The sequence below is a fragment of the Camelina sativa genome, chromosome 1, assembly GCF_030686135.1.
Source record: "Camelina sativa cultivar CO46 ecotype springtype chromosome 1, ASM3068613v1".
Lineage (NCBI taxonomy): Eukaryota > Viridiplantae > Streptophyta > Magnoliopsida > Brassicales > Brassicaceae > Camelina > Camelina sativa.
The window spans coordinates 10,374,276-10,401,736 of record NC_141880.1 but is presented as its reverse complement, the minus strand read 5'-3'; the positions used below and the strand labels follow the sequence as shown (position 1 = coordinate 10,401,736).

Here is a 27,461-nt window from a genome sequence, read left to right as displayed (position 1 = left end):
GACTTGAACCACGATTATGTGAATTAATAACAGTCCTATTTAACTTAAGACTTACACAAACAATACTAATATTTCACTTTTATTAAACAAATGAACAAAAATTTAGAATTTAAGAAGGCTCTGACTTCTCTCCTCTATCTTAAAAGAGTGATAAATGGAAACAAGGCATAAATGATAAGGGACCTCATGAGTCATGAGTGACCTGCAAAATGCGGCAAATTCATCATTATTGAAATATTGGCAGGAGAAAGGTGTGCTCAACTTACATCATTCCATGGATCCTTTGTTAACATTAAAATAAGTTGGTATATTTGTTAAGACCATGATTTGGTCAACGCTTTTTATATGTTTCGCTTATATATATTCTCTTCTTCTTTTTTTTTTTTTAAAACTTCATATGTTAGTTTATTTTTTAACTTGATTAATTTTTTTTGTTGGCAATATAAATCAAATTTATGGATCGTAAATGGCAAAGTAATCTATTGGACGGAAATCTAGAAAATGAAAATTTGCACTTGGACTCTTAACTGGTTGATGGATTGGCGTTATAGTTTGACAGACAAGGAATACAAGAAAAATATAATTAGGCGTTACACTCTGATAAACAAGGAATACAAGAAGGAGAAGACTAAAAAAAAGAATTGTGAAAATTTAAAATAATGAGACTTGAAAACCTTTTAACTATACATATATAGTTTTGGTAAATAGACCTTCCAATTTTTCTTTTAGATTCAACTCAAATTGGTTTCTTGGACATGACTCATGAGTGTCAACCAAAAAAATGGTGCGAGCTAGAGCCAACCTTCGTTGCTGCTACTTGTCCCAAGGCCACAAACATTTTAACAAAAAAAGATAGGAAGTAAACAGAAAAAGGCATGCATAAGTTATTAACAACTCGTTTGTCCAAAAAAAAAAAGTTATTAACACATTGGTTTTGTTGTGGTGAGAGAAATAACATGATCCAATCTCACGTGGCTCACATCAACGGCATAGGACGGACCCACAATCTTGTTGCTGAACCTGATGGTTGGTCTGGACTCTGGACCGGACCGAAGAGCTAGCTACAGAAAAAGGTACGAGATAATACGTGGTCGGCAGCGAGTGGAGGAGTAACGGTAGTGGACAAAAGGGATAACCTCAGCAGAATTGGTCTCATTTGGTTATAAAGAAAGAGAGTATAATTCTTGATGTGGATACTAATGTTCTCTCACCCTTTCGAATTTATTCCATGTGTTCATCATTTTTAACTGTTTTATAAGTATTGTTTTTAGAAGCTATACAAGATTTTTGTTACGACTTCTATTGCAAAAATATGCATGCACACATAACGATATAATATTTTCTAAAGGAAGCTTAATTATTAGCATTGTTTTTTTTTTCTCGTAAAGAGGCTATATGCGTGAAATGTAATTTCTTTTGTGGAAGCCCTGATAACTAGAAGTAGTCCACCATGGTACTATATACATATTCATGCACTATTGTGTAACGTAGCGAATTGTGATCACGCTATAAAGGTCGTCGAAAAGAGATATGGCACTATGAAGCTGGATCGGATCACAACATATTTGGGCCATATGATGGGCTAGACCCTGGGAGAAACTGAAATTCTTTTAAAGCAGGTGTGATAGATTATTTGGCTGGTGGATGGGCAAGTTCTTCATCATAAAAGTTCGACATGTACCTCTATGTCCCTAAGGTTTGTCCTTTCCTTTAACCACGATTATGAAATTTATTATTTTGTACTTCCTGTACTACATATAAAATTTTAGAGAAATCATTGGCTATATGTATGCAGAAATTTCTTGTCATGTAAATTTCAAAGTATCTTTGCCAATTAGGTAATGAAAGATCACTTGATTTAAGATTTAAAAATGTATGGGGGTAAACTAATTCTTTGTTATTTTCGTAAAATCTAAAAGTATTAGTAATGCAAAGCAGATACACAATAATCATCATGTAGACAATTTGAAATAGTCATATATACACATGTACATGAGAGTTTGATTTGCTGTAGTGATAGACTCCTAGGTGAGGATCTATGCCCAATGACACACTTTGCAAGGTCTTGAAGAGGGATGAATGACATGATGAAGATAAATGGGTTGAAGATGCAGCGGAATGGAGAGATGAACGGCGGAGAAGGTGAAGAGGTGGAATTGCAGCGGATTGAAGGGAAAAATGAAGTGTACTTCTAAGAGAGATGGAGATCTCTTAGACTACAGGCTTGATTACAACTTAGATATGACACACTAAGAAGTAAACAAGTTGAGAAGATACTACACACTTCTCAGATCAAACAAGTAAAAAGAAGGTTTTTGATTAAAATGTTTGATGAGTAACAAATGAGAACTACATGGTGTTTTTATAGTAGAAGGGGGCACGAAGTAGAAGAGAGGAATTAAAGGCCTAGGAAATCATGCAAGAGCTTTAACAAGGTCAAACTCATGCATAATGTCTAGAAAATTACAAAGCAATAAATGCAAGTTTGAATAAAAGAAAAAAGATAGAAAATGAGCCAAGACAAAGAGATGGGCCTTGGACCACGAATCGGGTTGGCAAAAGGGACTTACAACATGTTACTTAGGCCTCATTAAAAACCTTGTCAAGAAAACCCAATGGGACAAAACTTGACAAGGGAAAAAGAGTGCTTAAGCAACACTTTACCCTTTACCGAACACCTTGAGTTGTGAGCAACATCCAAATGGTTTGAACCACATCTTCCTGCTTCTTGTCCAGCTCCTTGATTAGTCCATTGATATCTTGGTTGAACCTCCTGGATCTTGACCTTGTTAGAGGACCAGCCGGAACGATCAACGCTTCCTCCGATGCTTCCTCCGTACAAGCTGCTCCTCCGGTGCTTCCTCTGGTTCAAGCTGCTCCTCCAATGCTTCTTTTGGTTCAAGCTGCTCCTCATGTCCATGTTCATTGGTTGAGCTGTCCATGGTCTCATCATCCTCTCCCACTTGAAAAGGATTTGACCTCAAATCTGAATTATCTGCATAATAAGGAAGAAGATCAGAAACATTGAAACTACCATTCACTTTGTACTTACCTTGAAGATTGAGTTGGTAGGCATTGTTGTTGATCCATTTGAGCACTTTGATCGGTCCATCGATCTTTGGCACTAGTTTTGACTCCTTTTCATCTGGAAATTGTTTACTCCTCAAGTGTACCATTAGTTGTTCTCCAACCTCAAAGATCATCCTAAAACAACCATTGGATTTATGATCATGCATCAAAACATCTTCAATTTTGGTTCTCGCAAAGAATTTGGGCAAAATAAAATCTGGAGGCTCCTCTTTTGTACCTGCAAAGTAGTCAATACCTTTGGCAAAGAACAAGTGCGTCATTATTGTCATGGTACAAATCTTAGCTTGATACAAATCATTATCCTTGTAATTTTCTGACTTTTCTTTGAATAAACGTAACCTTTTCCCATGATTTTCTGAATGTAAAATCCTGATAATCAAAGCTCTAGAATCATGAAAAACAAATTGGGTTAAGGAATTACTTATCTGGATAATGCCTTGGGTATGATTGATGCTCATCATGGTTAATGGAAGTGGATCTGAGGGTTCTTCTTGGATCAGTATGAAGCTGCTGACATCTTGGTGCTCATCTTGATCCAAATCAGGTGAATTAAATCTTTTGTCTCCTACTTTCTTTTCAGTTTTTCTTATGCGCTTCATGACTGCTCTAAAATCTGCTATTGGCTCTTTTGACAAAGACAAACGAATCATATCTGTGTGAGCTAGGATAAAAGTATCCTTGAGAATAAAAATACTTATCTTATGATTGTTGGATATGAGCACAATTATTGCATCGGGTGGTTCATCTTTGAACATGAAGAAAGCTTTGATAATTTTTCCATGCTCCAAGTTTATTGATTTAACTAGTAAGAACGCAAGATCTCCTACATCAAAAGGAAACAGTTTTATCACATTGAAAAATAGCAAACAAATATTAATGTAATTGTTATCAAAATAGAGTTTTAGGGTGGAGCATCCTTGGGTGATGGAAGTTGTTTTCCTGAGATATTTCTAGCTTCTAACTCCAAAATGATAAATCATATGTTGACATATATCTGGTGGTTTCTCCTTAATTTGAACAGAACATGTTTCTTCTCCAATGTACTTATGCTTCTCCATGTAACATGTTCCTTTCTTAGCACTTATGAGATAGAATAAATGCATTATACTTGAAATAGAGAAATCAAAAATATGATCTTTCACAGTTGGTTTGCAAAGCTCATTTTACAGTTTACAATCACACAACTCTTTTTCAAGCAAATGTCTCATGTCAGAAAAAGGTTTAACCATTACGTGCTCAGTTAGAGTTCTAAATGGTTCCAATGCAATGCTACACAAAAAAATTCTCAAAGAAGAGTTAAAGTCAAGAAACTTTTTAAACAACAAACCTTTTGGCTTAAAGAACTTTTCAAGGGCAAATATTTCAAAAGTTGGAATCATTTTGTCAAAAACAGATTTTGAAACACAAAATTCTTTCACATTTTCTAAACAAAAACGTTTTTCATCTTGAGTAGAAATCATCACAAAATAATTAGGGTCTGTCCTAACCAAATCATTATCCTTAGAGTGCTTTCTTGGATAGTCACAAATATATGGTATAGAGACTAGGTTTGGCACAATTTTGATCTGCTCCAAATCACTAATCAATGGCAAACTCATTTGTGTTGATTCTAGTGATTCTTCTTCCTGAACCTGTAAAAAGGAAATAATGCTACTTGGTTGCTCCGGTTCAAAATGGGTTAGTTTTTCAAGCACAAAATCACATTGGATAGAAGAAAGATCACACTTAGCTTGAGATAGAGTCATAGGTCCAATTGGTATAGCGAGATCATCCTAAAACAACCATTGGATTTATGATCATGCATCAAAACATCTTCAATTTTGGTTCTCGCAAAGAATTTGGGCAAAATAAAATCTGGAGGCTCCTCTTTTGTACCTGCAAAGTAGTCAATACCTTTGGCAAAGAACAAGTGCGTCATTATTGTCATGGTACAAATCTTAGCATGATACAAATCATTATCCTTGTAATTTTCTGACTTTTCTTTGAATAAACGTAACCTTTTCCCATGATTTTCTGAATGTAAAATCCTGATAATCAAAGCTCTAGAATCATGAAAAACAAATTGGGTTAAGGAATTACTTATCTGGATAATGCCTTGGGTATGATTGATGCTCATCATGGTTAATGGAAGTGGATCTGAGGGTTCTTCTTGGATCAGTATGAAGCTGCTGACATCTTGGTGCTCATCTTGATCCAAATCAGGTGAATTAAATCTTTTGTCTCCTACTTTCTTTTCAGTTTTTCTTATGCGCTTCATGACTGCTCTAAAATCTGCTATTGGCTCTTTTGACAAAGACAAACGAATCATATCTGTGTGAGCTAGGATAAAAGTATCCTTGAGAATAAAAATACTTATCTTATGATTGTTGGATATGAGCACAATTATTGCATCGGGTGGTTCATCTTTGAACATGAAGAAAGCTTTGATAATTTTTCCATGCTCCAAGTTTATTGATTTAACTAGTAAGAACGCAAGATCTCCTACATCAAAAGGAAACAGTTTTATCACATTGAAAAATAGCAAACAAATATTAATGTAATTGTTATCAAAATAGAGTTTTAGGGTGGAGCATCCTTGGGTGATGGAAGTTGTTTTCCTGAGATATTTCTAGCTTCTAACTCCAAAATGATAAATCATATGTTGACATATATCTGGTGGTTTCTCCTTAATTTGAACAGAACATGTTTCTTCTCCAATGTACTTATGCTTCTCCATGTAACATGTTCCTTTCTTAGCACTTATGAGATAGAATAAATGCATTATACTTGAAATAGAGAAATCAAAAATATGATCTTTCACAGTTGGTTTGCAAAGCTCATTTTACAGTTTACAATCACACAACTCTTTTTCAAGCAAATGTCTCATGTCAGAAAAAGGTTTAACCATTACGTGCTCAGTTAGAGTTCTAAATGGTTCCAATGCAATGCTACACAAAAAAATTCTCAAAGAAGAGTTAAAGTCAAGAAACTTTTTAAACAACAAACCTTTTGGCTTAAAGAACTTTTCAAGGGCAAATATTTCAAAAGTTGGAATCATTTTGTCAAAAACAGATTTTGAAACACAAAATTCTTTCACATTTTCTAAACAAAAACGTTTTTCATCTTGAGTAGAAATCATCACAAAATAATTAGGGTCTGTCCTAACCAAATCATTATCCTTAGAGTGCTTTCTTGGATAGTCACAAATATATGGTATAGAGACTAGGTTTGGCACAATTTTGATCTGCTCCAAATCACTAATCAATGGCAAACTCATTTGTGTTGATTCTAGTGATTCTTCTTCCTGAACCTGTAAAAAGGAAATAATGCTACTTGGTTGCTCCGGTTCAAAATGGGTTAGTTTTTCAAGCACAAAATCACATTGGATAGAAGAAAGATCACACTTAGCTTGAGATAGAGTCATAGGTCCAATTGGTATAGCGAGATCATCCTCAGCAATGAACTGTCTCTCCTTGGCTTCTTCTCCAAGTTGTTTCTCCTCGGTTCTCTCTCCAAGCTGTTCCTCCTCGGGGTCGGGGTGATCCTTTCTTTCAAACTCCTTATTCTCCTTTTCTTGCTCTGCTTGCTTCCATTGTCCTCCATTAGAATCTGTACATATCTCAACACTTTTGGGAAAAGACAAGTGCACTATACAAGAATTGGAATTTTCTAAACCTTGATCAATTACTTCCTTGGATTTTGAAAGTGTAGAATACTTACATTGCTTCGGTTCTCCACTTGGTTTGAGTGATGATTTTAGACTTTGCTCGTGAACGACAATCTGTTCAGGGACCTGCTTTGGTTGAGATGTTGACTTAGCCTTCATCTTCTCAAATTTAATGTACTCGGTTAACGCCTCAAAAAGATCTGACTGCGTCTTTGCCTCCATGGATTTTGGGGTTTTCTTTTCATCAGGGACTAAGGCTGGTTTCTTTTCAGGAACTGGTTGGATTGTGCCATTGGCTTGGGGAACACAGTGTAGCGCTTTTGGAGCATACTTATTCCTTAGAAGCTTCTTAAGATCTCTCCACGTACAGTGTGATATTACAGTGTGATATTTGGCTCCTTGTAATACCAACAATCATCAACTTCTTGCAACCACCATCTGTAAGTGTCTCCTGTGAGTTGGGTAAGTGCAAAAGCTAATCTTTCATTTCTTGGGATGTCCTTATAGTAGAATCAATCATCCATGTTTTTCTCCCACTCAAGGTAGTCTCCTTTTCCTGAAAATTTATAGAGTTTATGAGCTAGAGAAATTTTAGAATGAATCACATATTTAGATTTGGGAGTGTGAGAGGTTTTCTGTGGGCTGCTCCGGGTTGATCTAGACATGTCGTCTGGTGGCTTGGGTTTAAGATCTTGGTGTTGCCTTTGACGCCAATTTGCTTCTAGATTGGTTTGATTCAAGTGAATAGCGCCAAGTTTTGCATCAAGCATGGTTGTCATAGCTGCGGTGAAAGATTTAAGGATCCTCCTTTCAAGACTAGATGTAGAAGACTCTTCCTCTTCCGAAATCACCATGGTACCTGCAAAGAAAATAAAGATCCACAAGTAAAAAGTTCCAAAAACACGCAAATGGAAACGAATCTGGGAAACATATAAAAACGAAACCAAAAATTCTCAAATCAATTTTCAAAAAAACTAGACTCTTTCCTGATTCCAAAACAGTTGATTTTGTAATTTTTGAACGAGTAACACATTTTATAAAATTCTCGCAAGATAAATAACAGATCTGAAAAAAAAATAAAAAGTGATGATTGGAATCTCAAAACCTGGTTGCAAAGTGGCTCTGATACCACATGATAGACTCCTAGGTGAGGATCTATGCCCAAAGACACACTTTTCAAGGTCTTGAAGAGGGATGAACGAAATGATGAAGATAAATGGGTTGAAGATGCAGCGGAATGGAGAGATGAACGGCGGAGAAGGTGAAGAGGTGGAATTGCAGCGGATTGAAGGGAAAAATGAAGTGTACTTCTAAGAGAGATGGAGATCTCTTAGACTACAGACTTGATTACAACTTAGATATGACACACTAAGAAGTAAACAAGTTGAGAAGATACTACACACTTCTCAGATCAAACAAGTAAAAAGAAGGTTTTTGATTAAAATGTTTGATGAGTAACAAATGAGAACTACATGGTATTTTTATAGTACAAGGGGGCACAAAGTAGAAGAGAGGAATTAAAGGCCTAGGAAATCATGTAAGAGCTTTAACAAGGTCAAGCTCATGCATAATGTTTAGGAAATTACAAAGCAATAAATGCAAGTTTGAATAAAAGAGAAAAGATAGAAAATTGGTCAAGACAAAGAGATGGACCTCGGACCACGAATTGGGTTGGCAAAGGGGACTTACAACATGTTACTTAGGCCTCACTAAAAACATTGTCAAGAAAACCCAATGGGACAAAACTTGACAAGAGAAAAAGAGTGCTTACCCTTTACCGAACACATTGAGCTGTGAGCAACATCCAAATGGTTTGAACCACATCTTCCTGCTTCTTGTCCAGCTCCTTGATTAGTCCATTGATAGCTTGGTTGAACCTCCTGGATCTTGACCTTGTTAGAAGACCCGCCGGAACGATCAACGCTTCCTCCGATGCTTCCTCCGGTACAAGCTGCTCCTCCAGTTCTTCCTCTGGTTCAAGCTGCTCTTCCAATACTTCTTCTGGTTCAAACTGCTCCTCATGTCCATGTTCCTTAGTTGAGCTGTCCATGGTCTCATCACGTAGAATATCCAATGAACATCCTGAAAATGTGTAGAATCACTAAGAACAACACTCAAATTCGTATCATACATGTGTTGACCAAAACTAAGAAAGTTGTTTCAACAACTGTCAATATATAGAAGACGATCTATCTCCCAATTCCATCTGATTTCTTCTTCACATCAATTGTTGGCTTTTGTATAATTCATTAGTTTATGTATGTTAACGGTTGGTCATATATAGTTCATACGTGAATTCAGTTTCGCGATTTTATATATGATTGTAACGGAAGTCAACTGTTGCAAAAAAAAAAAAAAAAAAAATTATAACCGAACATGGAAAATATATAAAATATATAAAAATTATATGATAGCGTGATTCGTTGAAAATATATTTTGTTGGAAGTCACATGGACCAAGAAAATGGAAATCACATGGATTCCTCCTTATAATGAGCTGTCAAACGTGAGAAATAAATAGATCTCCACATGACATGAATCCATTGTGCCAGTATATAAAGGGGCGCTAGTACGGGGTTTAGGGCACAACACATAAGTTTTCTAAACAACTTCCCTATCTTTGCCAACTACCTATATATATATCAAAATATCCCTTATAAATATTGTCGACACATGGCTTGCCCAGAGAATCAATTTGTGACTCAAATCACCGAATTGTACGAGAAAATCTTGAAGCTCGAGAGCTTAAAACCTTCCAAGGAAGTCGATACTTTATTCGGACAGCTCATAACAATGTGCTTGCCCACGGATACACAAATTGACTTCTCAAAGATGAGCCAGGATGTCCAAGACATGAGATCTAATCTCATCAAGCTACGTGGAGAAGCCGTCGGATATCTAGAGCAACACTTCTCCAAGTTATGGGGATCTCTCGAAGACCCACTTAACCACATAGATCGATTCCCTACCTACGCCAACTACCTCAACCTAGTAAGCTCGAGTACGATCTCCTCACGCAACACACGACTCATGTCCCAACCAAGATTGCGTTCGTGGGATCGGGTCCGATGCCCCTCTCGTCCATCATCTTAGCTAAAAGCCACCTGCCAAACACGATGTTCCACAACTTTGACATCGACCCTCAAGCCAACGCCCTCGCCTCCCATCTTATCTCACGTGACCCTGACCTCTCCGCTCGCATGATCTTCCACACCACTGACTTACTCAAAATGACCAAAGAGGTTTTAAGTGACTACGACGTGGTTTTCTTGGCTGCTCTTGTTGGATTGGACAAAAAGGCAAAGATTAAAGCCATTGAGCACTTGGAGAAGCACATGGCTCCTGGATCACTTCTCATGCTCCGGAGTGGTCATGGCCTTAGAGGTTTTTTATATCATATCGTTGATCCTTGTGATCTTAAAGGTTTCGAGGTCTTGACTATGTATCACCCGATGACCGACGCATTTGTCAACTCAGTGGTGGTCGCACGCAAGCTCGGTACTCAAACCACGACAGTAAGGGATAGTGAGGTTCGTAGCGGCCAGATCTGATGCAACTCAGCAACGGTGCCAATATATGTACAAGGTATATGACTAATAAATAATCCTGGAAGTCCGCATTTATTTGTTGTTGTCATTTAATGTCTATGTGTGTGGTGTTTTATATTTTACGATCCGTGATTATGGAGTACTATTATTAAGAACTAAGCACCAGTGACAGTGGTGTATTGTTAATCGATTTCTCGATTATTACATTAATATTAATTGGTTGATTTCATTTTACTACAAATAAACAATACATATGCCCTTCATAGATACGAAATTCAAGCACGTACTCCTATACCAAAAGTCAAATTAAATTGTAGATTTAATAAGAATTCAGGTACGATTGATAAATATAAGGGGTTGTTAGCATTTTAGTAAGTTTTTGAAAGTTAATTGTCAAAAACATACATACACTGTTTATAATAGAGAAAATAGGATGTTGTGAGATAGATGGTGGTACAGATAGAATTATGAGTTGACCTAGAGGAAGGAAGAACATTACTAAAATGTTTTAGTCAATAGTTTTGAGAAAAAAAAAGAAGAGAGAGTGAGAGGGAGAAAGCGGATAAATAGGAGAGAGAGGAAGTTGATTTAATTTTTTTATTTTTTTTTTGAAAAATTTCTTCTTTTTTATATTCCAACAATATAAAACAAAAATGCTGGCTAATGAAAATTTATTTTTAAAATTTCTAAAGATAGATAAAAATCTATATTTTTTTTTTTTTTGTAATTTGATATGCAGCTTGTTTGATGATTTTATTTGAAAATGTTAAATATGTTTTCCAAATTTTGTATCTCGTACATCTTATTAAGTGTACAGATGTCTGTACATATTATTAAGAGTACAGATGTGTGTACATATTATTAATAGTACAGATGTCTGTAAACATTATTAAGTGTACAAATATAACTTGTTTAATTCTTTGGGTTCTAGATGTCTGTACAAATGTTTGTACTGCAATGGTTTTGTAAAAACTACATTTGTACACTTTATAATGTGTACAGACATCTTTACTTTTAATAATGTGTACACACATCTGTACTCTTAATAATGTGTACGGATACAAAAGATATATATAATATATTTAAAATTATTAAACAAAATTTATATCAAATTTTAAAGAAAAAAATATAGATTTTTTGTATTTAAAAAGTTTTCTAAAAAATTACATTAACAATTATTTGAAAAAATCAAGAAATGAAAAGAAAAAGAAAAGTACAATGGCATAAATGTAATTAAGAAGATTGCTTAATGGCAAAAAAAGCTGAAAAATAGACAAATAGTGATAAAAGTGGTTTTTTCTAATTATAAATAGTAAATGTATTTTATTCCTAATTATATTTGAAAAATATATCATTTTACCAAATATCTCTGAATATAAATACCTTTCAAGAATTTGGTGAAATACGACATGATAGAAAATGTAGAAAAACTATTTAGCTCCTATATATATATCCTCAATGACTTCTTTTTTTGTACTATTAGAGAAATTTGTTTTCTTGGTCAATATATATTATACGGTAAATACACAAACATCGACATCAAAAAGATATATAATAGACGAGCAAGGTATTGGACTCGCGACGAACGCGATCTTCGTTTGGACTTTGGTCGTGTGTTGGGTGAGGAGATCAAATTCGATTTGTCGTTGGAGAGCTCCCAAGATCTAGTGTTGGTCTAAGTTTCCAATGGCTTGACACGTTGTTTGAGAAAAGTGGGGATAAAAAAACGACGTAATAGTCACTTAAAATCTGTGTATATTGAATACGTCGGTGGTGTGGAAGATCATGCACTTAAAGAAGAGAGTAAAGCTCAAGCCATTGAGCACTTACAAGAAGCACATGGCTCGAAGCGCGTCTCAAATTAGAAGCTCTCGTGAGCTTTCTTATATCACTATTATATCGTTGTTCTTTGTGATCTTAAAAGCATCGAGGTGACATGTAGCTTAACTCGGTGATTTGTTTTAGGGTTACTAGCTGGCCAACATATTTCGGCGATTCATTTGGCTGAGTTAAAGTTCAGCATATTTTTTTTTCAAATTAGCGATCAATTGTTAAAAAATATAACAACAACTACAAAACAAATTTAATCAATGTAATTTACTGTTATTTCTATACTTTGTTGTTGACAACTACAAAACGAGTAAATTATGAAGACAGTTACTGTCATCTAAAATTAGCGCATGGTTTGTTTTACATATGGGTTCTCAAGCAATTATTTTGAGTATGATGTACTACTATGAAGATGTATTGGATGGGTGAAGTAGTGTCTGTGTGATTCAAGACGTGATACATGATTGTTGTTGTTTTATGTGTGTGAGAAGTTTCTAAAAGGTTTGAGAATACAATATTGAAAGACGATTTGAGGATTACTTAAAGAGGAAACTATTATTTATTGTGATTAAATTGGAGTTTTACAAAGAAAAGGAAAATAGCAAAAAGGAAAAAGACATTTTCTTATGAAATTTGTAAATTTCCTATTGATGGGTATATAAGGAGGTGTTGGGCATGTCCTAGAGAAGCAAGAGAGCTGAGGCATCAAAATAAATCCTAGGGAGCTTTATGTGTTTGTGTGTGGCTTAGTTTCGCGGTTTGGTGCTTGTGTTGTTCAAACTTATTTGTTCGTCGGTGTGACGTGTGTGTGAAGGTTGCCCAAGAGAGTTGAAGATCTGAAATCTAGGCTCAGGGGGAGTTTAGCCAAGGTTAGGTTATCTTGGTTTGAATCTAGACTCGGTGTGAGTTTAGCTAAGGGTAGAGATTTATCCTTAAGATTTCATGTTATACAACATAGCGGTGAATTAAGAGGGTTGTGTGAGTTACGCGTTTGCGAATAGGTTGTATTTCCTTTCTTGTTCTAGTGGAATCAAAATCTGGACGTGGTTCCGGAGAGTAGGAAAAACTGAAACTTGTTAACAAAGCTCTTGTATTATTTACTTTCTGCACTTTATTATTAGCTTAGTGAACTGGCCCAAACAAAAACAAAAAAAATCTATAGCTGAAACGATACAACTTTTCTAGGATTAGTTTGTAGCGACATTATTAAAAAAAATTCCACAAACAAGTGGAGATTATATGATTCTATCAAATGCACTTGTGTTATAGATGAATGTGATGTCAGTATGAATCTTTGGCAGTTAATCAAATATTGTGATAATTAATCGTTTGACCTAGCTAGCCATCGAACTTGATTTTGAGGAAATATTCGGATAAGCAAAAAATCTCGAGTGGCTTGGTAACTAAAATATAAATAACAGTTGCGTATACGTGTACATACGTATTTACGGATCGGAAGTCAAAAGCTTCGGTATTAACTACACGCCAACCCTCATAATAATTTCAGTACATGAAACCAAAAAACATTATGATCCTCAGGTGATTATTAATCATGTGAATGAGCTTAAATTGAATTATTTAAAGAACTTTTTTTAGTTTAAAAACTTGAAATTATATGGAGTTCTTAACATAGATCACAAATAGTGAAGAAGACCACTAGTCTTAGAGACCATCAAGTTGTCTTAATTAAAGTAAAGATCAAGGAGGAGATTTTGTTTCTGTCCCAATCCACAGTTTTCAACATTTTGGTTTGTGTTCATGCTTTTTAGGAAAATTAATACTATATAGACAGTATAGGGATAGGTCATCGAAACCGTGTTTCTGGTGGTAATTAACAAGTAATAACCATCCGATTATTTTACTAAATGCATCCTATGAAACTATGAATGGATACATAATACATATTACATATGGTTTGTATGCTAGATTGTGTTAACGGAGTAAAACTTGTGTCGAAGAAAGAAGGCAATCGTCGTAGACCTACTTATCATATGGTTAAGAGCCTTTTCTTTATTTTGATAAAAACTTAGTACTATAAAGCTTATTTGTTAATTTTAAAATTATTTACTGTTCTTCTAACACATGTAGTTCAAGAGTGCATATGCCAATATTGTCATTAATGGTTTATTCAGGAGTTACAATGATTTCTGGCTTTACTTTTTTTTTTTTTTTTGCAAAAGTAACTTTATTTTATATTCTTTCAATAAACCAATCTTTATTTGTTTTCATAAAACAAAAAAATTATAATAAAACGAGCCCTGGAAGCTGTTAGATCCATGGGGGCCAGCAGCAGGTGACCACAATTTTAAAGAGTTTTTGTTCGCAGGTTCGACCTCGGACTCTATCTTTTATAATAAACATCCAGAAAACTGAAAGAAACATTTTTTTTTGGGAGAGTTCTATTAAACCTTTGCATAGTAGAAGTGTTTATGCTTAATCGAAATTTATTTCTTGAAAAAGTCGAATTTGTAAGATACGTATGTACACAAAGGTTAGACAATGTGAGTAGATGATGCATGATTAAGGTATTTTAAAGAACATTCTTTGCTAATTCTGACCTTCTCTACCAAACCAACGAAAGTCAAATCAATGCTCCCCTGTCACCCAATATATATATTTTCTTTCTCAAAAACTTATCAATCATCACAGTTGAATTAATCATCTTTATAAAATATTAATAAACATTGAACAAACATGTAAACAAAGACCGACTCTTCATTAATAACCATTCTCTACAATTATTTTTCCAACATATCAAAATACAACTTTTCAAAGGGAAGTGGTTACACCCCCAATTTGTGTATATACATATGCTACCTTATAGTCCCATTTCCAAAAACACAATATCCATCCATCTCACAAAAACTCTCTCATCAGTCATCATCACTCATGAAAGAAGAAACCTTCTTTTTCCGGTGGCGGTTCTTGGCCTCTGGTCTCATTTTCCTCTTCCTTCTTCCTCAAGCTTTCACTTACAATACTTATCCGATCTACCCGTGCTTCCCACATGCTCCTTTCCTTCCTCCAATTGCAAACCCAAGGCTCTTAAAAGCTTTCGCAGCTCTTCAAGCTTGGAAGTTCACCATAACCTCTGACCCAAACGGCTTCACTTCTAACTGGTGTGGTCCTCATGTATGTAACTACACAGGCGTGTTTTGTGCACCGGCTCTAGATAACCCTTACGTCTTAACCGTCGCTGGTATAGACTTAAACCAAGCTAATATCGCCGGTTATCTCCCTATAGAGCTTGGTCTCTTAACCGATCTTGCCTTGTTCCATATCAATTCAAACCGTTTCGAAGGTCAACTCCCCGAAACTCTAAAATGTCTCCAGCTTCTCCATGAGCTTGACGTCAGCAACAATAAACTCTGCGGTGAGTTTCCTTCCGTGATCTTCTCCTTACCTTCTTTGAAGTTTCTCGACATTAGGTTCAATGAGTTCGAAGGAGATGTTCCTAGCCAACTCTTTGACCTAAACCTCGACGCTCTCTTCATTAACGACAACAAATTCCGGTTTAGGTTACCGAGAAACATAGGTAACTCTCCCGTTTCGGTTCTTGTCTTGGCCAACAACGATCTCCAGGGATCTTGTGTACCTCCAAGTTTCTACAATATGGGAAAGACGTTGCACGAGGTCATTCTCTCGAACTCACAGCTAACCGGTTGTTTAAACCGAGAAATCGGTTTGCTTAACCAGTTGACGGTTTTTGACGTGAGTTACAACAACTTGGTGGGTTCTTTGCCGGAGACAATAGGTGATATGAAGAGTTTGGAGCAGTTGAACATCGCGCATAACAAATTCTCCGGCTACATTCCGGAGAGTATCTGTTGGTTACCAAGACTCGAGAACTTCACTTACTCGTATAACTTCTTCTCCGGTGAGCCACCGGTTTGTCTGAGGCTTCAAGAGTTTGATGATCGTCAAAATTGTTTACCTTCAAGGCCAATGCAACGGTCTCCCGCTGAATGCAAATCTTTTGCTTCTCATCCTATTGATTGTGGTTCTTTCGGCTGCTCTCCACCTAGTCCACCGCCTCCACCACCGTCTCCTCCACCTCCACCGCCATCACCGCCGCCACCATCACCTCCACCACCGCCGCCACCATACGTGTATCCTCCCCCACCACCACCGCCACCACATGTGTATCGGTCACCATCGCCACCGCCTCCGCCTCCTTGTTGATCTTCCACGGGCGGTGCATGACTAAGGCGTCTTTTGACCTAGTGGGATGCAATAGTTGAAAGTTGAAACTGCCATCTGTTTAGGTGTTGTGTTCTACGTTATGTAACGCTAGTGTTCATTTTATTGTTTCTTGTTTTTATTATTTATTTTCTCAAGAATTTAATTCTCAAAAAAGTTGAATGAGCTTCAATTGTTTGTGTGGTAAAAAATATTATAGTTAAATGAAAATTGAGGTGAGATATACTATTTGTAATTTGACCTGGCGAGACGACAAGTTTATTAAATATGATCACGAGTCGTTTCTTTCTCTTTCCCATCGGTTACATTCTCGTACTAGTGGCTAAGTCTCAATCCGACAATACAAGAAATCATATCGAGTCTAGTAATTGCACGTCCCATTGTACATTAAATTTCCACCAAGAATACCAAACGGACGGCCCCTTTGAGTTAGGTGTTTCTTTTTGCCTCTCCCCTTAGGTCCTCTCCATCAATGTACCTAACAAGTTTCTTATAAGTTTGCTAATAATAAAACAGAATAAATTTAATGTAAAAAACTTATTTTTTACTAAGCATCAATCGTTAGGATAGATAGATGTTTTAGATTTTGTTAGAAACATGTGTGTGTCAACTTGTATGATTGGTTGGAAAAAAAAGAAGAAAAAAAGTTTTTTTTTTTCCTCTCTGTCTCTCTATCGAAATAATTATCGTTTTGAGTTTTGATTGCTTGGTGTTTTTTTTTCGTGGAAGAAGTCTATAGCTTTCTCGTCTAGGGGTTTGTGTGTGTGTGTGTTTAGAGCTGTTGTTGGTACTGTTCTTCTTCATCGCCGCTGATTCTGATTTTTTTTTCCCCATTTTTTGGGCAAATCATTACTCTTGCAATTGAATTTCATGTGTCTTGGTTTGTTTGCAATTGAATCTTTGGGTTAATCAGTGAATCAATTCTTGTTGAAAAGCTGAGAACTTTATTAGGGATTTGAGAATTCTCCAGTTAAGAAAGATTCTCATCGGATCAATTTGGTTTTGTAGATTATAATTGCTCTGTGGACTCGTTGGTGGCTTCAAAATCAAAACTTTAATACACAATCTAACAACAAATTGGAGATCTTTAGCCTCGTTTGTATTAACTATGGCATTCACTGTGACATCTTAACATTGAAACCGAGGTCTCTATGTTAACCTTTTATATTGATCCTGAACCATTTGGATATTATTAGATTTAAACTTTGTCTGAGTATTCTCTTTCTTACTCTTGAAGCTATGACTGAATTGCAAATGGAGGTAGATACCAATTCTTCATCGCAGGAGTCTGTCCTGAAGGAGCATGTGCCTCAAGTCATATATATAGATGTAAGAAATGCGTCGATGTGTATATAGAAGGTTACAAACTGGGCTGTCTGATTTATTACTTTTGTGGATTGTTGCATAACATGTTTCCTCATCTCTGAGATGCTTTAGGTACCTGAAAAACTTAGCTATGCATTACCTTATTCTGTAATTTCAGTAAAACAATTTATTGAGGCAACTCTAATGTTGTCTCTTCTTATCCTTTCTTGTTTGTTCTCATATTTATATATTTGCTTCCTCTTGTTGATCCAGATGTTCTCGTAGAAAATGTGACTTCAACTGATTCATAACACATTATTAGCCAATTTCGGAACTGTGGGAGATGAGCAAGTATTATTTCTTGTTATTCTTTTAGACAGTGGCAAATTTTTCGTCATCTACTTTAATGATGTATGCCTAAATACAACGCAAACATGATCTATTGCTAATGTTTTGGACTTTGCTTTAGAGATGGTATCTAATTTTTTTTTTTGACAAAAAAAAAAAAAAGAAAAAAAGAGATGGTATCTAATATGTGATATAAAATGGTGGTTGAAACATGTATGGTGCAAACTCAGGTAGTCAGGTGGTGATCGAGTCTAAGTGTAGTCTCATTCGATTTGTATTCACTAGTATGAGCAACTTCACATCATTTCTTTCTTTTAAACAAAATAAATTAAAGACCCCATGTTTAGCAACTATCAATGGACTCATGAAATTTTATAGTTTCTTAAGAAGTTCTTAAGATAACTTTTTTCAAAATTTATAATGATTTTTTTTAAGCAATTTTCTTAAAATACATTGATGGAGATGCCCTTATGACGTTAAGGCAATTTTTGAGAAAATCCTTTTCGTAACTCTTATCGATGGTCGACTCGTTGTCCTCGTGGGTTTAACTCATTTGAAACCGCTTTTGCAAAACCTACTTTTTTAAGCATTTAAAACTAAAGCATTAACATGGCCATCGGTAAATAGGTTATGCGGCCCAATCCATGGTTTCTTATTCCGCGTTGTTACTTTTATCTTTGCATGTGATTATTTGGTTTATAAGTGCACATCTTAAAGGATAATTTAAGTTCCAAACGTATGATTCTTTTCCTATAATTGGGAATTCCATGTCAGGTTTTAGAAAAACTTAATATGATATGTGAAAAGAACCAAATGTACTTGTTATAAAAACGTTAACAGTGATTAACCATATATGAAATCACAGTGAAAACTCGAACCATAATCGGTAAATTCTTAAACCATTATATTGCCATGAACCCATATGACTTTTCCGAACATGTCAATGTAATTTATAGATTGAATAACGTAACGATAAAGGTTTAAACATTTTTTTGGAAGTGTTGACTTTTCTCTCCCAAACACGCGATCCTCTTCTTTCTCCCACCACCTTCGCCAATCTCGGCGTCGGTCCCGCCGCCCCTCATGGGCAAACAAAAATCCAGAAAAAATCTCCCGGCAGCATCCCCACTGGATCCGCCTCCTCCGCTACCTCCTCCGCGAGAACAACCCTACCTGATTCTCCAAAATCAGTTGGGGATAACTCCATCTCTTCTCCCGCAATTGTGTTGCCTGAAATCGCAATGAAATCAGCCAACAACCAAACTGCTGATTCCTGTTCACAAAATGCCAACCCGGTGTCCAATGTGCCAGCAATCGGGAATTCTAGATCCCCAAATATTAGGGCTACAGCTCCTACGGCTGTTACCTCTGCAATTGTGCCTTCAGTAGCAGCCATTGTCTCTACTACGACAACACCAAGTTTGGTAGCCGCTATACCAAAGGCAACTGTGACTCCCCCGTCGGAGCCTGTGACGGATCTACCTTCTCAAGCACAACTCAGGAAAGCACTGCTTAAAGGTAATACTTCCCTGCAGAAAAAAGGATCTCCTTTCACTCTTGAATCTGGAGAGGTATGCGTTACTATTCCAAACTCTATGATTGAGAAGAACAAAAAAGTCTGGGATAGCTTTATAATTGGTCAGTTTTATGAGGAACCGCCTGCAAGAGGAGCTGTACATGCTATTATAAATGGTATTTGGAGTCGCCAACGTCGTGACATCTCTTTTTCAAAAATGGAGGGCCACTTGTTCCTTTTGAAGGTTCCCTGTCCGAATGCTAGGAGGAGAATCTTAAGTCAGTGCCTCTGGAAAGTTGATAAACAAACAATTTTTGTTGCCAAATGGTCTCCTAATGTTAGCCCAAAGAAACCAGAGTTGACAATGGTCCTTGTTTAGCTGGATTTCCATGGAGTACCACTTGAATTCTTCAACCGGGAAGGTTTGGAACACATAACGGGATTGGTTGGACATCCTGTTTGTCTTCACCCCCAAACAGAGAAGCTCCTGAATATCGAAGTAGCCAAGGTGTACACGGTGATTAATCCTCGTAAACCCCTTCCGGATGTAGTTAACGCTAGATTCGAATCAGGGCAAATTAAACGAATCCGAGTCTCAAGCCCGTGGCTCCCCTCTACATGTAGCCATTGTAAAAAGATAGGTCACATTGTTGCCCGATGCCCGCTAGCCTCGCCTACCTGTACCCTATGTGGTTCAGTAAAGCACTTCACGACATCCTGTCCACGTGCAAAGAAAGACAAGAAGCTTGGTAAGGCTCCCATTCAAAGCCCGATACCAGTTGTTGAAGTAACTGAGCATATGAACCCTGTTTCTGCACCAACACTGAATCCACCTAAAGACACATTAGCACATCAAATCACCTCAGTTGCTAAATCTGGAGCTTCTGCGCGAGAGGTGGGAGAGCCAAGTTTCAAATTGCCCTTTCCTGCTCATCAATCTCACCAAGCTGCCCCACCGCAATGTAGCTCTTCTAAGGTGTATAATCAGACTTTTGACGCGGCAAAGCTATGTGTTGATCTCTCTGCAAATCTATTATCTCATCTAACCTCGGATGTTGGACTGAGAGATGAACAAGAGTCTTCCTTAGAGCATGACAGTCTCTCAGGTGATGATGATAACCCGGAGGAGGATTCCGATAGATTTCTCAAGATTTTCTCCAAAAGACTGCTGAAGAAGAAAGGCAGTAAAGCAAGGGGTAGAGGCCCCATATCCCTCTAACTCAATATCCTTTTTATGGATATTTTTTGTCGTAATGTAAGAGGGTTTAACGACCCCATAAAACGTATAAGCTTTCAGAAATGGCTAAAAGTACATAAGCCTCTTTTTGGTGGGATCCTAGAAACTCGAGTGAGTCCGGGGAAGGCCCACAATTTTGTCTCTAGTGTGGTTCCAGGATGGCACTATTCAGATAACTACGAATACTCAGACCTTGGTAAGATATGGGTTATATGGCACCCATCGGTTAAGGTCACCATTTTGTCCAAATCTCTACAGATGATAGTCTGTGGAGTTCAGCTACCTTTTGTTCCTACGGAGGTGGTGGTCTCTATTATCTACGCATCCTCCTCCAGTTGTGCTGAAAGGAGAATAATATGAGGTGAAATAAAGGATCTTACTTCATCACCAATAGTTTTGAACAAGCCATGGACAATAGTGGGGGACTTCAATCAGATTCTCTTTCCTCATGAGCACTCCACACCAAGTAGTGTCTCCCCTTCGAGAGGAATGCAAGATTTCAGTGAATGTTTGATTTCCTCTTACTTGACTGATTTGCCTTTCTGTGGTCACACCTACACGTGGACCAACAAACATGATGTCGGGTTGATCGCTGAGAAGCTTGATCGTATCCTCGTCAATGACATATGGCAAACCTGCTTCCCAACTTTTTTAAGAGTTTTTGGCGAACCGGGTTTTTCTGACTATAGCCCATGTTGCCTTTCCTTAGACTCTGGTAAGCAACAGAGGAAGTCACCGTTCAGATTCTTAACTCTACTCAATCAAAACCCGGACTTTGCTCCGTTGATAAATATGTGGTGGAAGGCTCTTACCTTTGATTGTTCAAAGATGCTAAAGCTTTCCAAAAAGCTTAAGGAGTTAAAGAGTGTCATCCGAACCTTCAGCAGGGACAACTACTCTAACATCGAGAACCGTACAAATGAATCTTATGAGGAACTGCTGGTATGCCAACAGAATCTGCTTGGTTCACCCACTGATCAAGAACAACTTAAGGAAAGTCAAGCTCATCAGAAATGGTGCATCTTGGCAAAAGCTGAGGAAAATTATCTAAGACAAATATCGAGAATCTGTTGGTTAAGGGAGGGAGATAGTAATTCAAAGTTCTTCCACAGGGTAATTCTATCTCGACAAGCACAACACCAGATTCTTTTCCTTATAGATGATGATGATCATTTGGTGGATTCAGCGACGGGTATTCAGCGAGTTGCAGTGGAGTACTTTCAAAACTTCCTCGGAACGCAATCAACTGCAAATCCGCCTACTATTGAGGAAATGGCTAATCTAATCCCCCAACGCTGCTCTTCTTTTGCGTTGCAGGTATTATCCAAACCATTTTCTCCTGACGAAATAAAACAAGATGTATTCTCTTTGCCTCGCAACAAGGCTCCGGGACCAGATGGTTACTGCGTTGTGTTCTTCACAGCTCACTGGGACACGGTGGGTTCAGATCTGACAGATGCAATACCTGAGTTCTATTCCTCAGGACAAATGCTAAAGCAATGGAACTCCATTCTCCTGTCGCTTATTCCAAAAACGCCAAACGCATCTCGAATGAGTGAATTTCGTCTCATAGCTTGCTGCAATACTATCTACAAAGTGGTATCTAAGCTCTTAGCAAATTGACTCAAGACAGTATTACCAGATCTCATTGCTGATTCTCAATCTGCTTTCATTCCAGGCCGTCTCTTGGTGGAGAATGTCGTGCTGGCAACGGAGTTAATACAAGGCTATAATCAGAAAAACATCATACCCCGTGGTCTTCTAAAGGTTGACCTAAAGAAAGCTTTTGACTTAGTTCACTGGAGCTTCATCACCAATGTTCTACATGCTATGAACTTCCCCACTCACTTCGTTAAGCTCATAACTCAATGCATCACAACTCCCATGTTCTCAGTATCGGTAAATGGTGAATCTTGTGGCTACTTCAAAGGTGCAAAAGGGCTTAGACAATGAGACTCTATATCTCCATACCTCTTCACTTTAGCTATAGAGGTGTTTTCTCAGATGCTGAACAGGAGTTTCAACATCAATCTCATTGGGCATCACCCATCAGCTCTCATCCCACAAGTTACCCACTTGGCGTTTGCGGACGATATCATGATCTTCTTTGATGGAAAAAAAGATTCTCTCCAGAATATCACAGCCATGCTCCAGGATTTCTCAGACAGTTTTGGGTTATTCATGAATAAGGACAAGACTGAGCTTTATATTGCAGGAGTGAACCAGTATGAATCCACAAGGATTTCTTCCCTTGGTTTCAAACTTGGTTCACTTCCTTTCCGATACCTGGGCCTTCCTCTGATGCATAGAAAACTCCAAATTGCCGAGTACAAACCACTAATTGACAAGATATCCCTCGGGTTCACTTCCTGGTCTGCACGTGCTCTGTCTTAAGCAGGGAGAAAGGAATTGATAAAATCAGTCATCTATGGGACTATAAACTTCTGGGCCTTGACTTTCATTTTGCCAAAAGGATGTATAAAGACCATTGAGAGCTTATGTTCTAGATTCCTTTGGACAGGTGATATAACCAAAAAGACTGCAGCAAAAGTAGCCTGGAAGCAACTATGTCTCCCAAAGGAGGAAGGTGGCTTTGGTTTTCATTGCATCTCTACCTGGAACAAAACTCTTTGCTTGAAACTTATCTGGAGATTGTTTAATGGTGATTCACTCTGGGCCAAATGGCTAAGAAACAACAAGATAAAGGATGAGAATTTCTGGCTGGTTAATGAAAAGAAGGCAACATCTTGGACTTGGAAATCTCTTTTACATCTTCGTAATCTTACAATCTGTTTCCTTCGTTGTGCTGTAGGTAATGGGCAACATGCCAACTTCTGGTATGATTGGTGGACACCTTTTGGTCAGCTATTCCAGTTTATGGGACCGACAGGTCCGACTCAGACAGGGATCCCATTAAACAGTACGGTAGCACAAGCATGCTCTCCTTCTGGCTGGCTCCTGAGACCAGCACGATCACCGCAAGCAGAGCTTCTTCAAATTCACCTTACAACGATTTACTCTCCCGCATTGTCCTGAAACCGACTCTTTTTTCTGGAATATCGATGGCGAGGAAAAAGACACGTTCAGTGCAAAAAACACTTGGGAAGCGTTACGTCACAGAAGTCCACCACTAACCTTGACAAGACAAGTCTGGTTTAAAGGAGCAACACCGAGGCATGCGTTCCTGCATTGGCTTACTCACCTCAACAGATTAGCTACCCGTTCAAGATTGTCTAACTGGGGAATGCAAATAGACACTTCATGTTGCCTGTGTGGGACAGGCGTCGAAACGCGGGATCATTTGTTCATACATTGTGAAATCAGGAAAGAGCTATGGCTACAAGCTACACGAAGACTGGGTTACCGGTCCTTTGTATCCACACCTGGAAAGCATTTTCAGCTTGGTTGGATATATCAGATTCAATTTCTGCTCTCACTCTCCGGAGGCTTGTAGCACATGTAGTCATATATACCATTTGGATGGAAAGGAATAACAGACTTCACAACAACATAATCACACCACCCCATGTTCTGTTCAAGGCAATGGATATAAGCATTAGAGATGCATTACTCACAAGAAGCCACATAAACAAATTCAAAACCCTTCTGCGAGATTGGCTTCAATTTTTATAATCGGTATAATGATATAAATCACATACCATCTAGATAGCCCTTGATTTTTTTTTTGGCAAGGCTTATCTTTTGTTTTCACGCTATTGTAGTTCCTACAATTTACTTTCATTAATTGAAAATTCACAAATTTTCAAAAAAAAAAAAATTATAGATTGAATTAACTAACATGCCGTCCGTTCATTAATTTTCATCGTACAAACAATTAGTAAAAAAAAAACACATTCGGGCAATGTGCCAATGATTGACAAAAGTTTACAATTGTTTAATCAATGAATGTGCCTTCATTTTCATATTACAAGCAAATAAAATCATATTTGAGAAATGTGCCAATGGTTGACAGAAGTTTGTAAGTCGTGTTTCTGGTGGAATCAGTAACAACCATTTGAATAAATTAAAGAAAGTTCATTGCTCTAACACTGAGAGATAAACCAATTTAATTGTGCAAGCATAAAAAAGGTGAAATTTCATTATTGGGCTTTCGCTAAGCAATTTGGTATTGCTTTGGGCTAAGCAACGGAAGCTCAATAATTTAGCTAAGCAATTTGATAATGGTTCTGAACCCAAAACCGGCGTCGATTTAGAATAAACCGGAGATGAAGAAGAGTGCTTCAAGGAGACAAAACTGGTGGAAACTGCAAACTGCGAAGTTGATGTGCTGTTTACCAAACCGACAACGCGACCTTTAAACCATGACACTTCGGCATCAATCTTTAAAACATTGACCATTCACCCACCGGTTATATACTCTTTACATACACATTGCCTTCCTAATTTGTAACTTCATCATATTATTAGATACATATACAATATATGCACACATATATTTTATATATCACATGTGGATGTTAATAATCATTAAAGGATGTTAATATATCATGCATTGGCCCCATAATCTTTCTGCCTTTTTTTATTTTTCTTTTTGTAATAAGAGGACTTTACAGAATTATAGAGTTGCAAATGTTGGGAGCATTCTTTTAACAACCAAAAAAAAAAAAAAACAATATATTTGCTTCTAACATAGGACACTTTGAAGACATCTCACCTTTTCATTCTTTCAGGTGACTCCTTTTTCTTTTTCCTTTTTTTAAGGAGATTTTGATGACCCCTTTGGTTATCCTCTTTTGTGATTTTGAAGATATTTCTATTGATGTTTGTTGGTGGGCTTATAATGTGCGTGCAAAAAAGATTAACCGATCGAGTTTAGAGAGTTGGGAACTTGGGATACATCTTTATATAAACGTGGTAGCTAGGTTTGGACCACAAGTGAAGATAGAAGATCTTTTATCAACAAAAATCCATCTTATCCTTTTTAGAAAAAAAGTTTAGTACCGTGTTTAGTGAAACAATCGATTAATCTCAAGAGTGAAAAAATTTATTGACAAAAAGTTTACCGCAAATCCATCATGAGTAAAGCCAAAATCCAAACGACCAATATGGTCCATACACAGAGTTTGCGAGCAGTGGATGGATGAGCCCATACACACACTGGTTTACGAATGCTATTTTTTTTTTTTTTTTTTCACTATTGATACATACGTTTGTGATTGTTTTAAACAAGTATATATCTAAGCGATTTAATTCTTTTGCATTCCCACGTAAAACACACGATATATATCAACATCATGTTTGTGGATTTTGGCTTCTTAGAATGAAAATGATATGGCATTATTGAATTTACTAACATGGCATGTTTATTGCGGCAACCAAACAATGATCTTTCATTGGTTTAAGCATGTATGTATGACAAATTATTATTTTCTTAGATATTTTTGATTCATGAGCTATGTCGTTAAAAGGAAAAATTCGGACTTTGCTAGTAAGAAGAACTATAAGCAATATAAATAAAATCCAATTGTATACTTTTAGAAAAAGAATTTAATGAAAACCAAATATATAAATAAATGGTAATTGAATAATATCATGCAAAAGAACCTTAAAAAGCAGAAAATCGAAGAAACCGAACCATACCACCCCCAAATATCATGCAATATGTTAATCATCCTTTCATCTAATTAACCAAAAAGCTATCGTGATGTCTCATTGCTATTCGGAAATATTACTATAGGTTGTTACTCTTCTGTCCATTTCGTAAGAAATTGACAAATAATTTATGTCTTTCTTATTGTTTCTGGTTAGGCCGTAACAATACTACTAGTTAGTATTCTATTTCCATTGTTTTGAGCGACTATATTGTATGGTTAGCAATAGCATGTGAGACCAGTATAGTAATAATGTAAGAAAGTTTATTAAGAATTCGTTTGGAAGCAAACACACGCAGCAAAACATCATGGACCGGTTTATCATTATGCATGCGATGAAAGTTAACTTTGACAATAGTAATTAAATTAGTTGGGAAAACATTAGATAAAGCTTTGCTTATTTGATCGGTTACTTCTTCGTTAATGGGTTTATATTAAGAATAAATTAAAAGCTAATACACACGTGAACAAGACGAATTATAGAGTTCTTTCAACGTGTCTCTATTTATAAACTAGGTTTTGAATCCACTCTACGCGTTGATATATTTGATATATTTTGATGAAAACTATATATGATTGATGACGGTAGTAAAATATTATCTTATTAAAATTTTAAATTAGTATTAAGAAAAAAGTTAAATTTCAGATACACAATTTTTTGAAATATAAAAATTAGTTGTGTTATAAAATCAAATCTGATTAAAAAAAATCATGAATTTAACTCTACATCCAGGCGAGGTGAATTAAACTGATGACCTCACATATCCTAAACCATTTCTTTGACCACCAGAAAAAAAAACAATTTTATCATCATGAATTTAACTCGTTCTCATATTTAATTGATCGCTACCACCTATGTTTTCGTGTTTTTTATTCAATGTTTTATTTTTCTTCATATTCTTTCTTGTCATTTCTATTGTCAAATTTTGTGGTAATCATCATCATTACTTTTATCGTCTGGTTCTTCGCTATAGTCTTTTTCTTCTTCATCCTCGTCAACTTCTTCACTTTCTTCCACTAAAAAACATTTTTTTTAAGACTACCACACAACTTGTTAATCCATCAAACTTTAAGAACAAAATCATTTCTTTTTTCATAAAAATAAAAAATAAGATAAAAAATAAAAAAGT

General features: G+C 36.6%; 2 protein-coding genes, 1 long non-coding RNA gene and 2 pseudogenes across 3 annotated transcripts; 4 read left to right on the top strand and 1 right to left on the bottom strand.

Annotated features, from left to right (window-relative positions):
• Window positions 1-2,677: 2,677 nt before the first annotated feature.
• Window positions 2,678-7,721, bottom strand: LOC147949739 (uncharacterized; annotated as a pseudogene).
• A 1,652-nt stretch (window positions 7,722-9,373) lies between these two features.
• On the top strand, window positions 9,374-10,528 carry LOC104787782 (nicotianamine synthase 1 pseudogene; annotated as a pseudogene).
• A 4,299-nt stretch (window positions 10,529-14,827) lies between these two features.
• LOC104787772 (leucine-rich repeat extensin-like protein 6) lies at window positions 14,828-16,548 on the top strand. The gene has a single exon (XM_010513408.3). The coding sequence runs from the start codon at window positions 15,003-15,005 to the stop codon at window positions 16,293-16,295; it is 1,293 nt and encodes a 430-aa protein (XP_010511710.2). The 5' UTR covers window positions 14,828-15,002; the 3' UTR covers window positions 16,296-16,548.
• A 290-nt stretch (window positions 16,549-16,838) lies between these two features.
• LOC104787765 (uncharacterized) lies at window positions 16,839-17,841 on the top strand. Its single transcript, XR_768034.3, has 3 exons — window positions 16,839-17,100; window positions 17,322-17,458; window positions 17,551-17,841. It is a non-coding gene; the product is annotated as an uncharacterized LOC104787765 (long non-coding RNA).
• A 3,367-nt stretch (window positions 17,842-21,208) lies between these two features.
• Window positions 21,209-24,352, top strand: LOC147949738 (uncharacterized). The gene is made up of 6 exons (XM_087510299.1): window positions 21,209-22,283; window positions 22,398-22,618; window positions 22,724-22,973; window positions 23,241-23,443; window positions 23,532-23,609; window positions 24,044-24,352. The coding sequence occupies exons 1-6, from the start codon at window positions 21,209-21,211 to the stop codon at window positions 24,350-24,352; spliced, it is 2,136 nt and encodes a 711-aa protein (XP_087366425.1).
• Window positions 24,353-27,461: the final 3,109 nt, after the last annotated feature.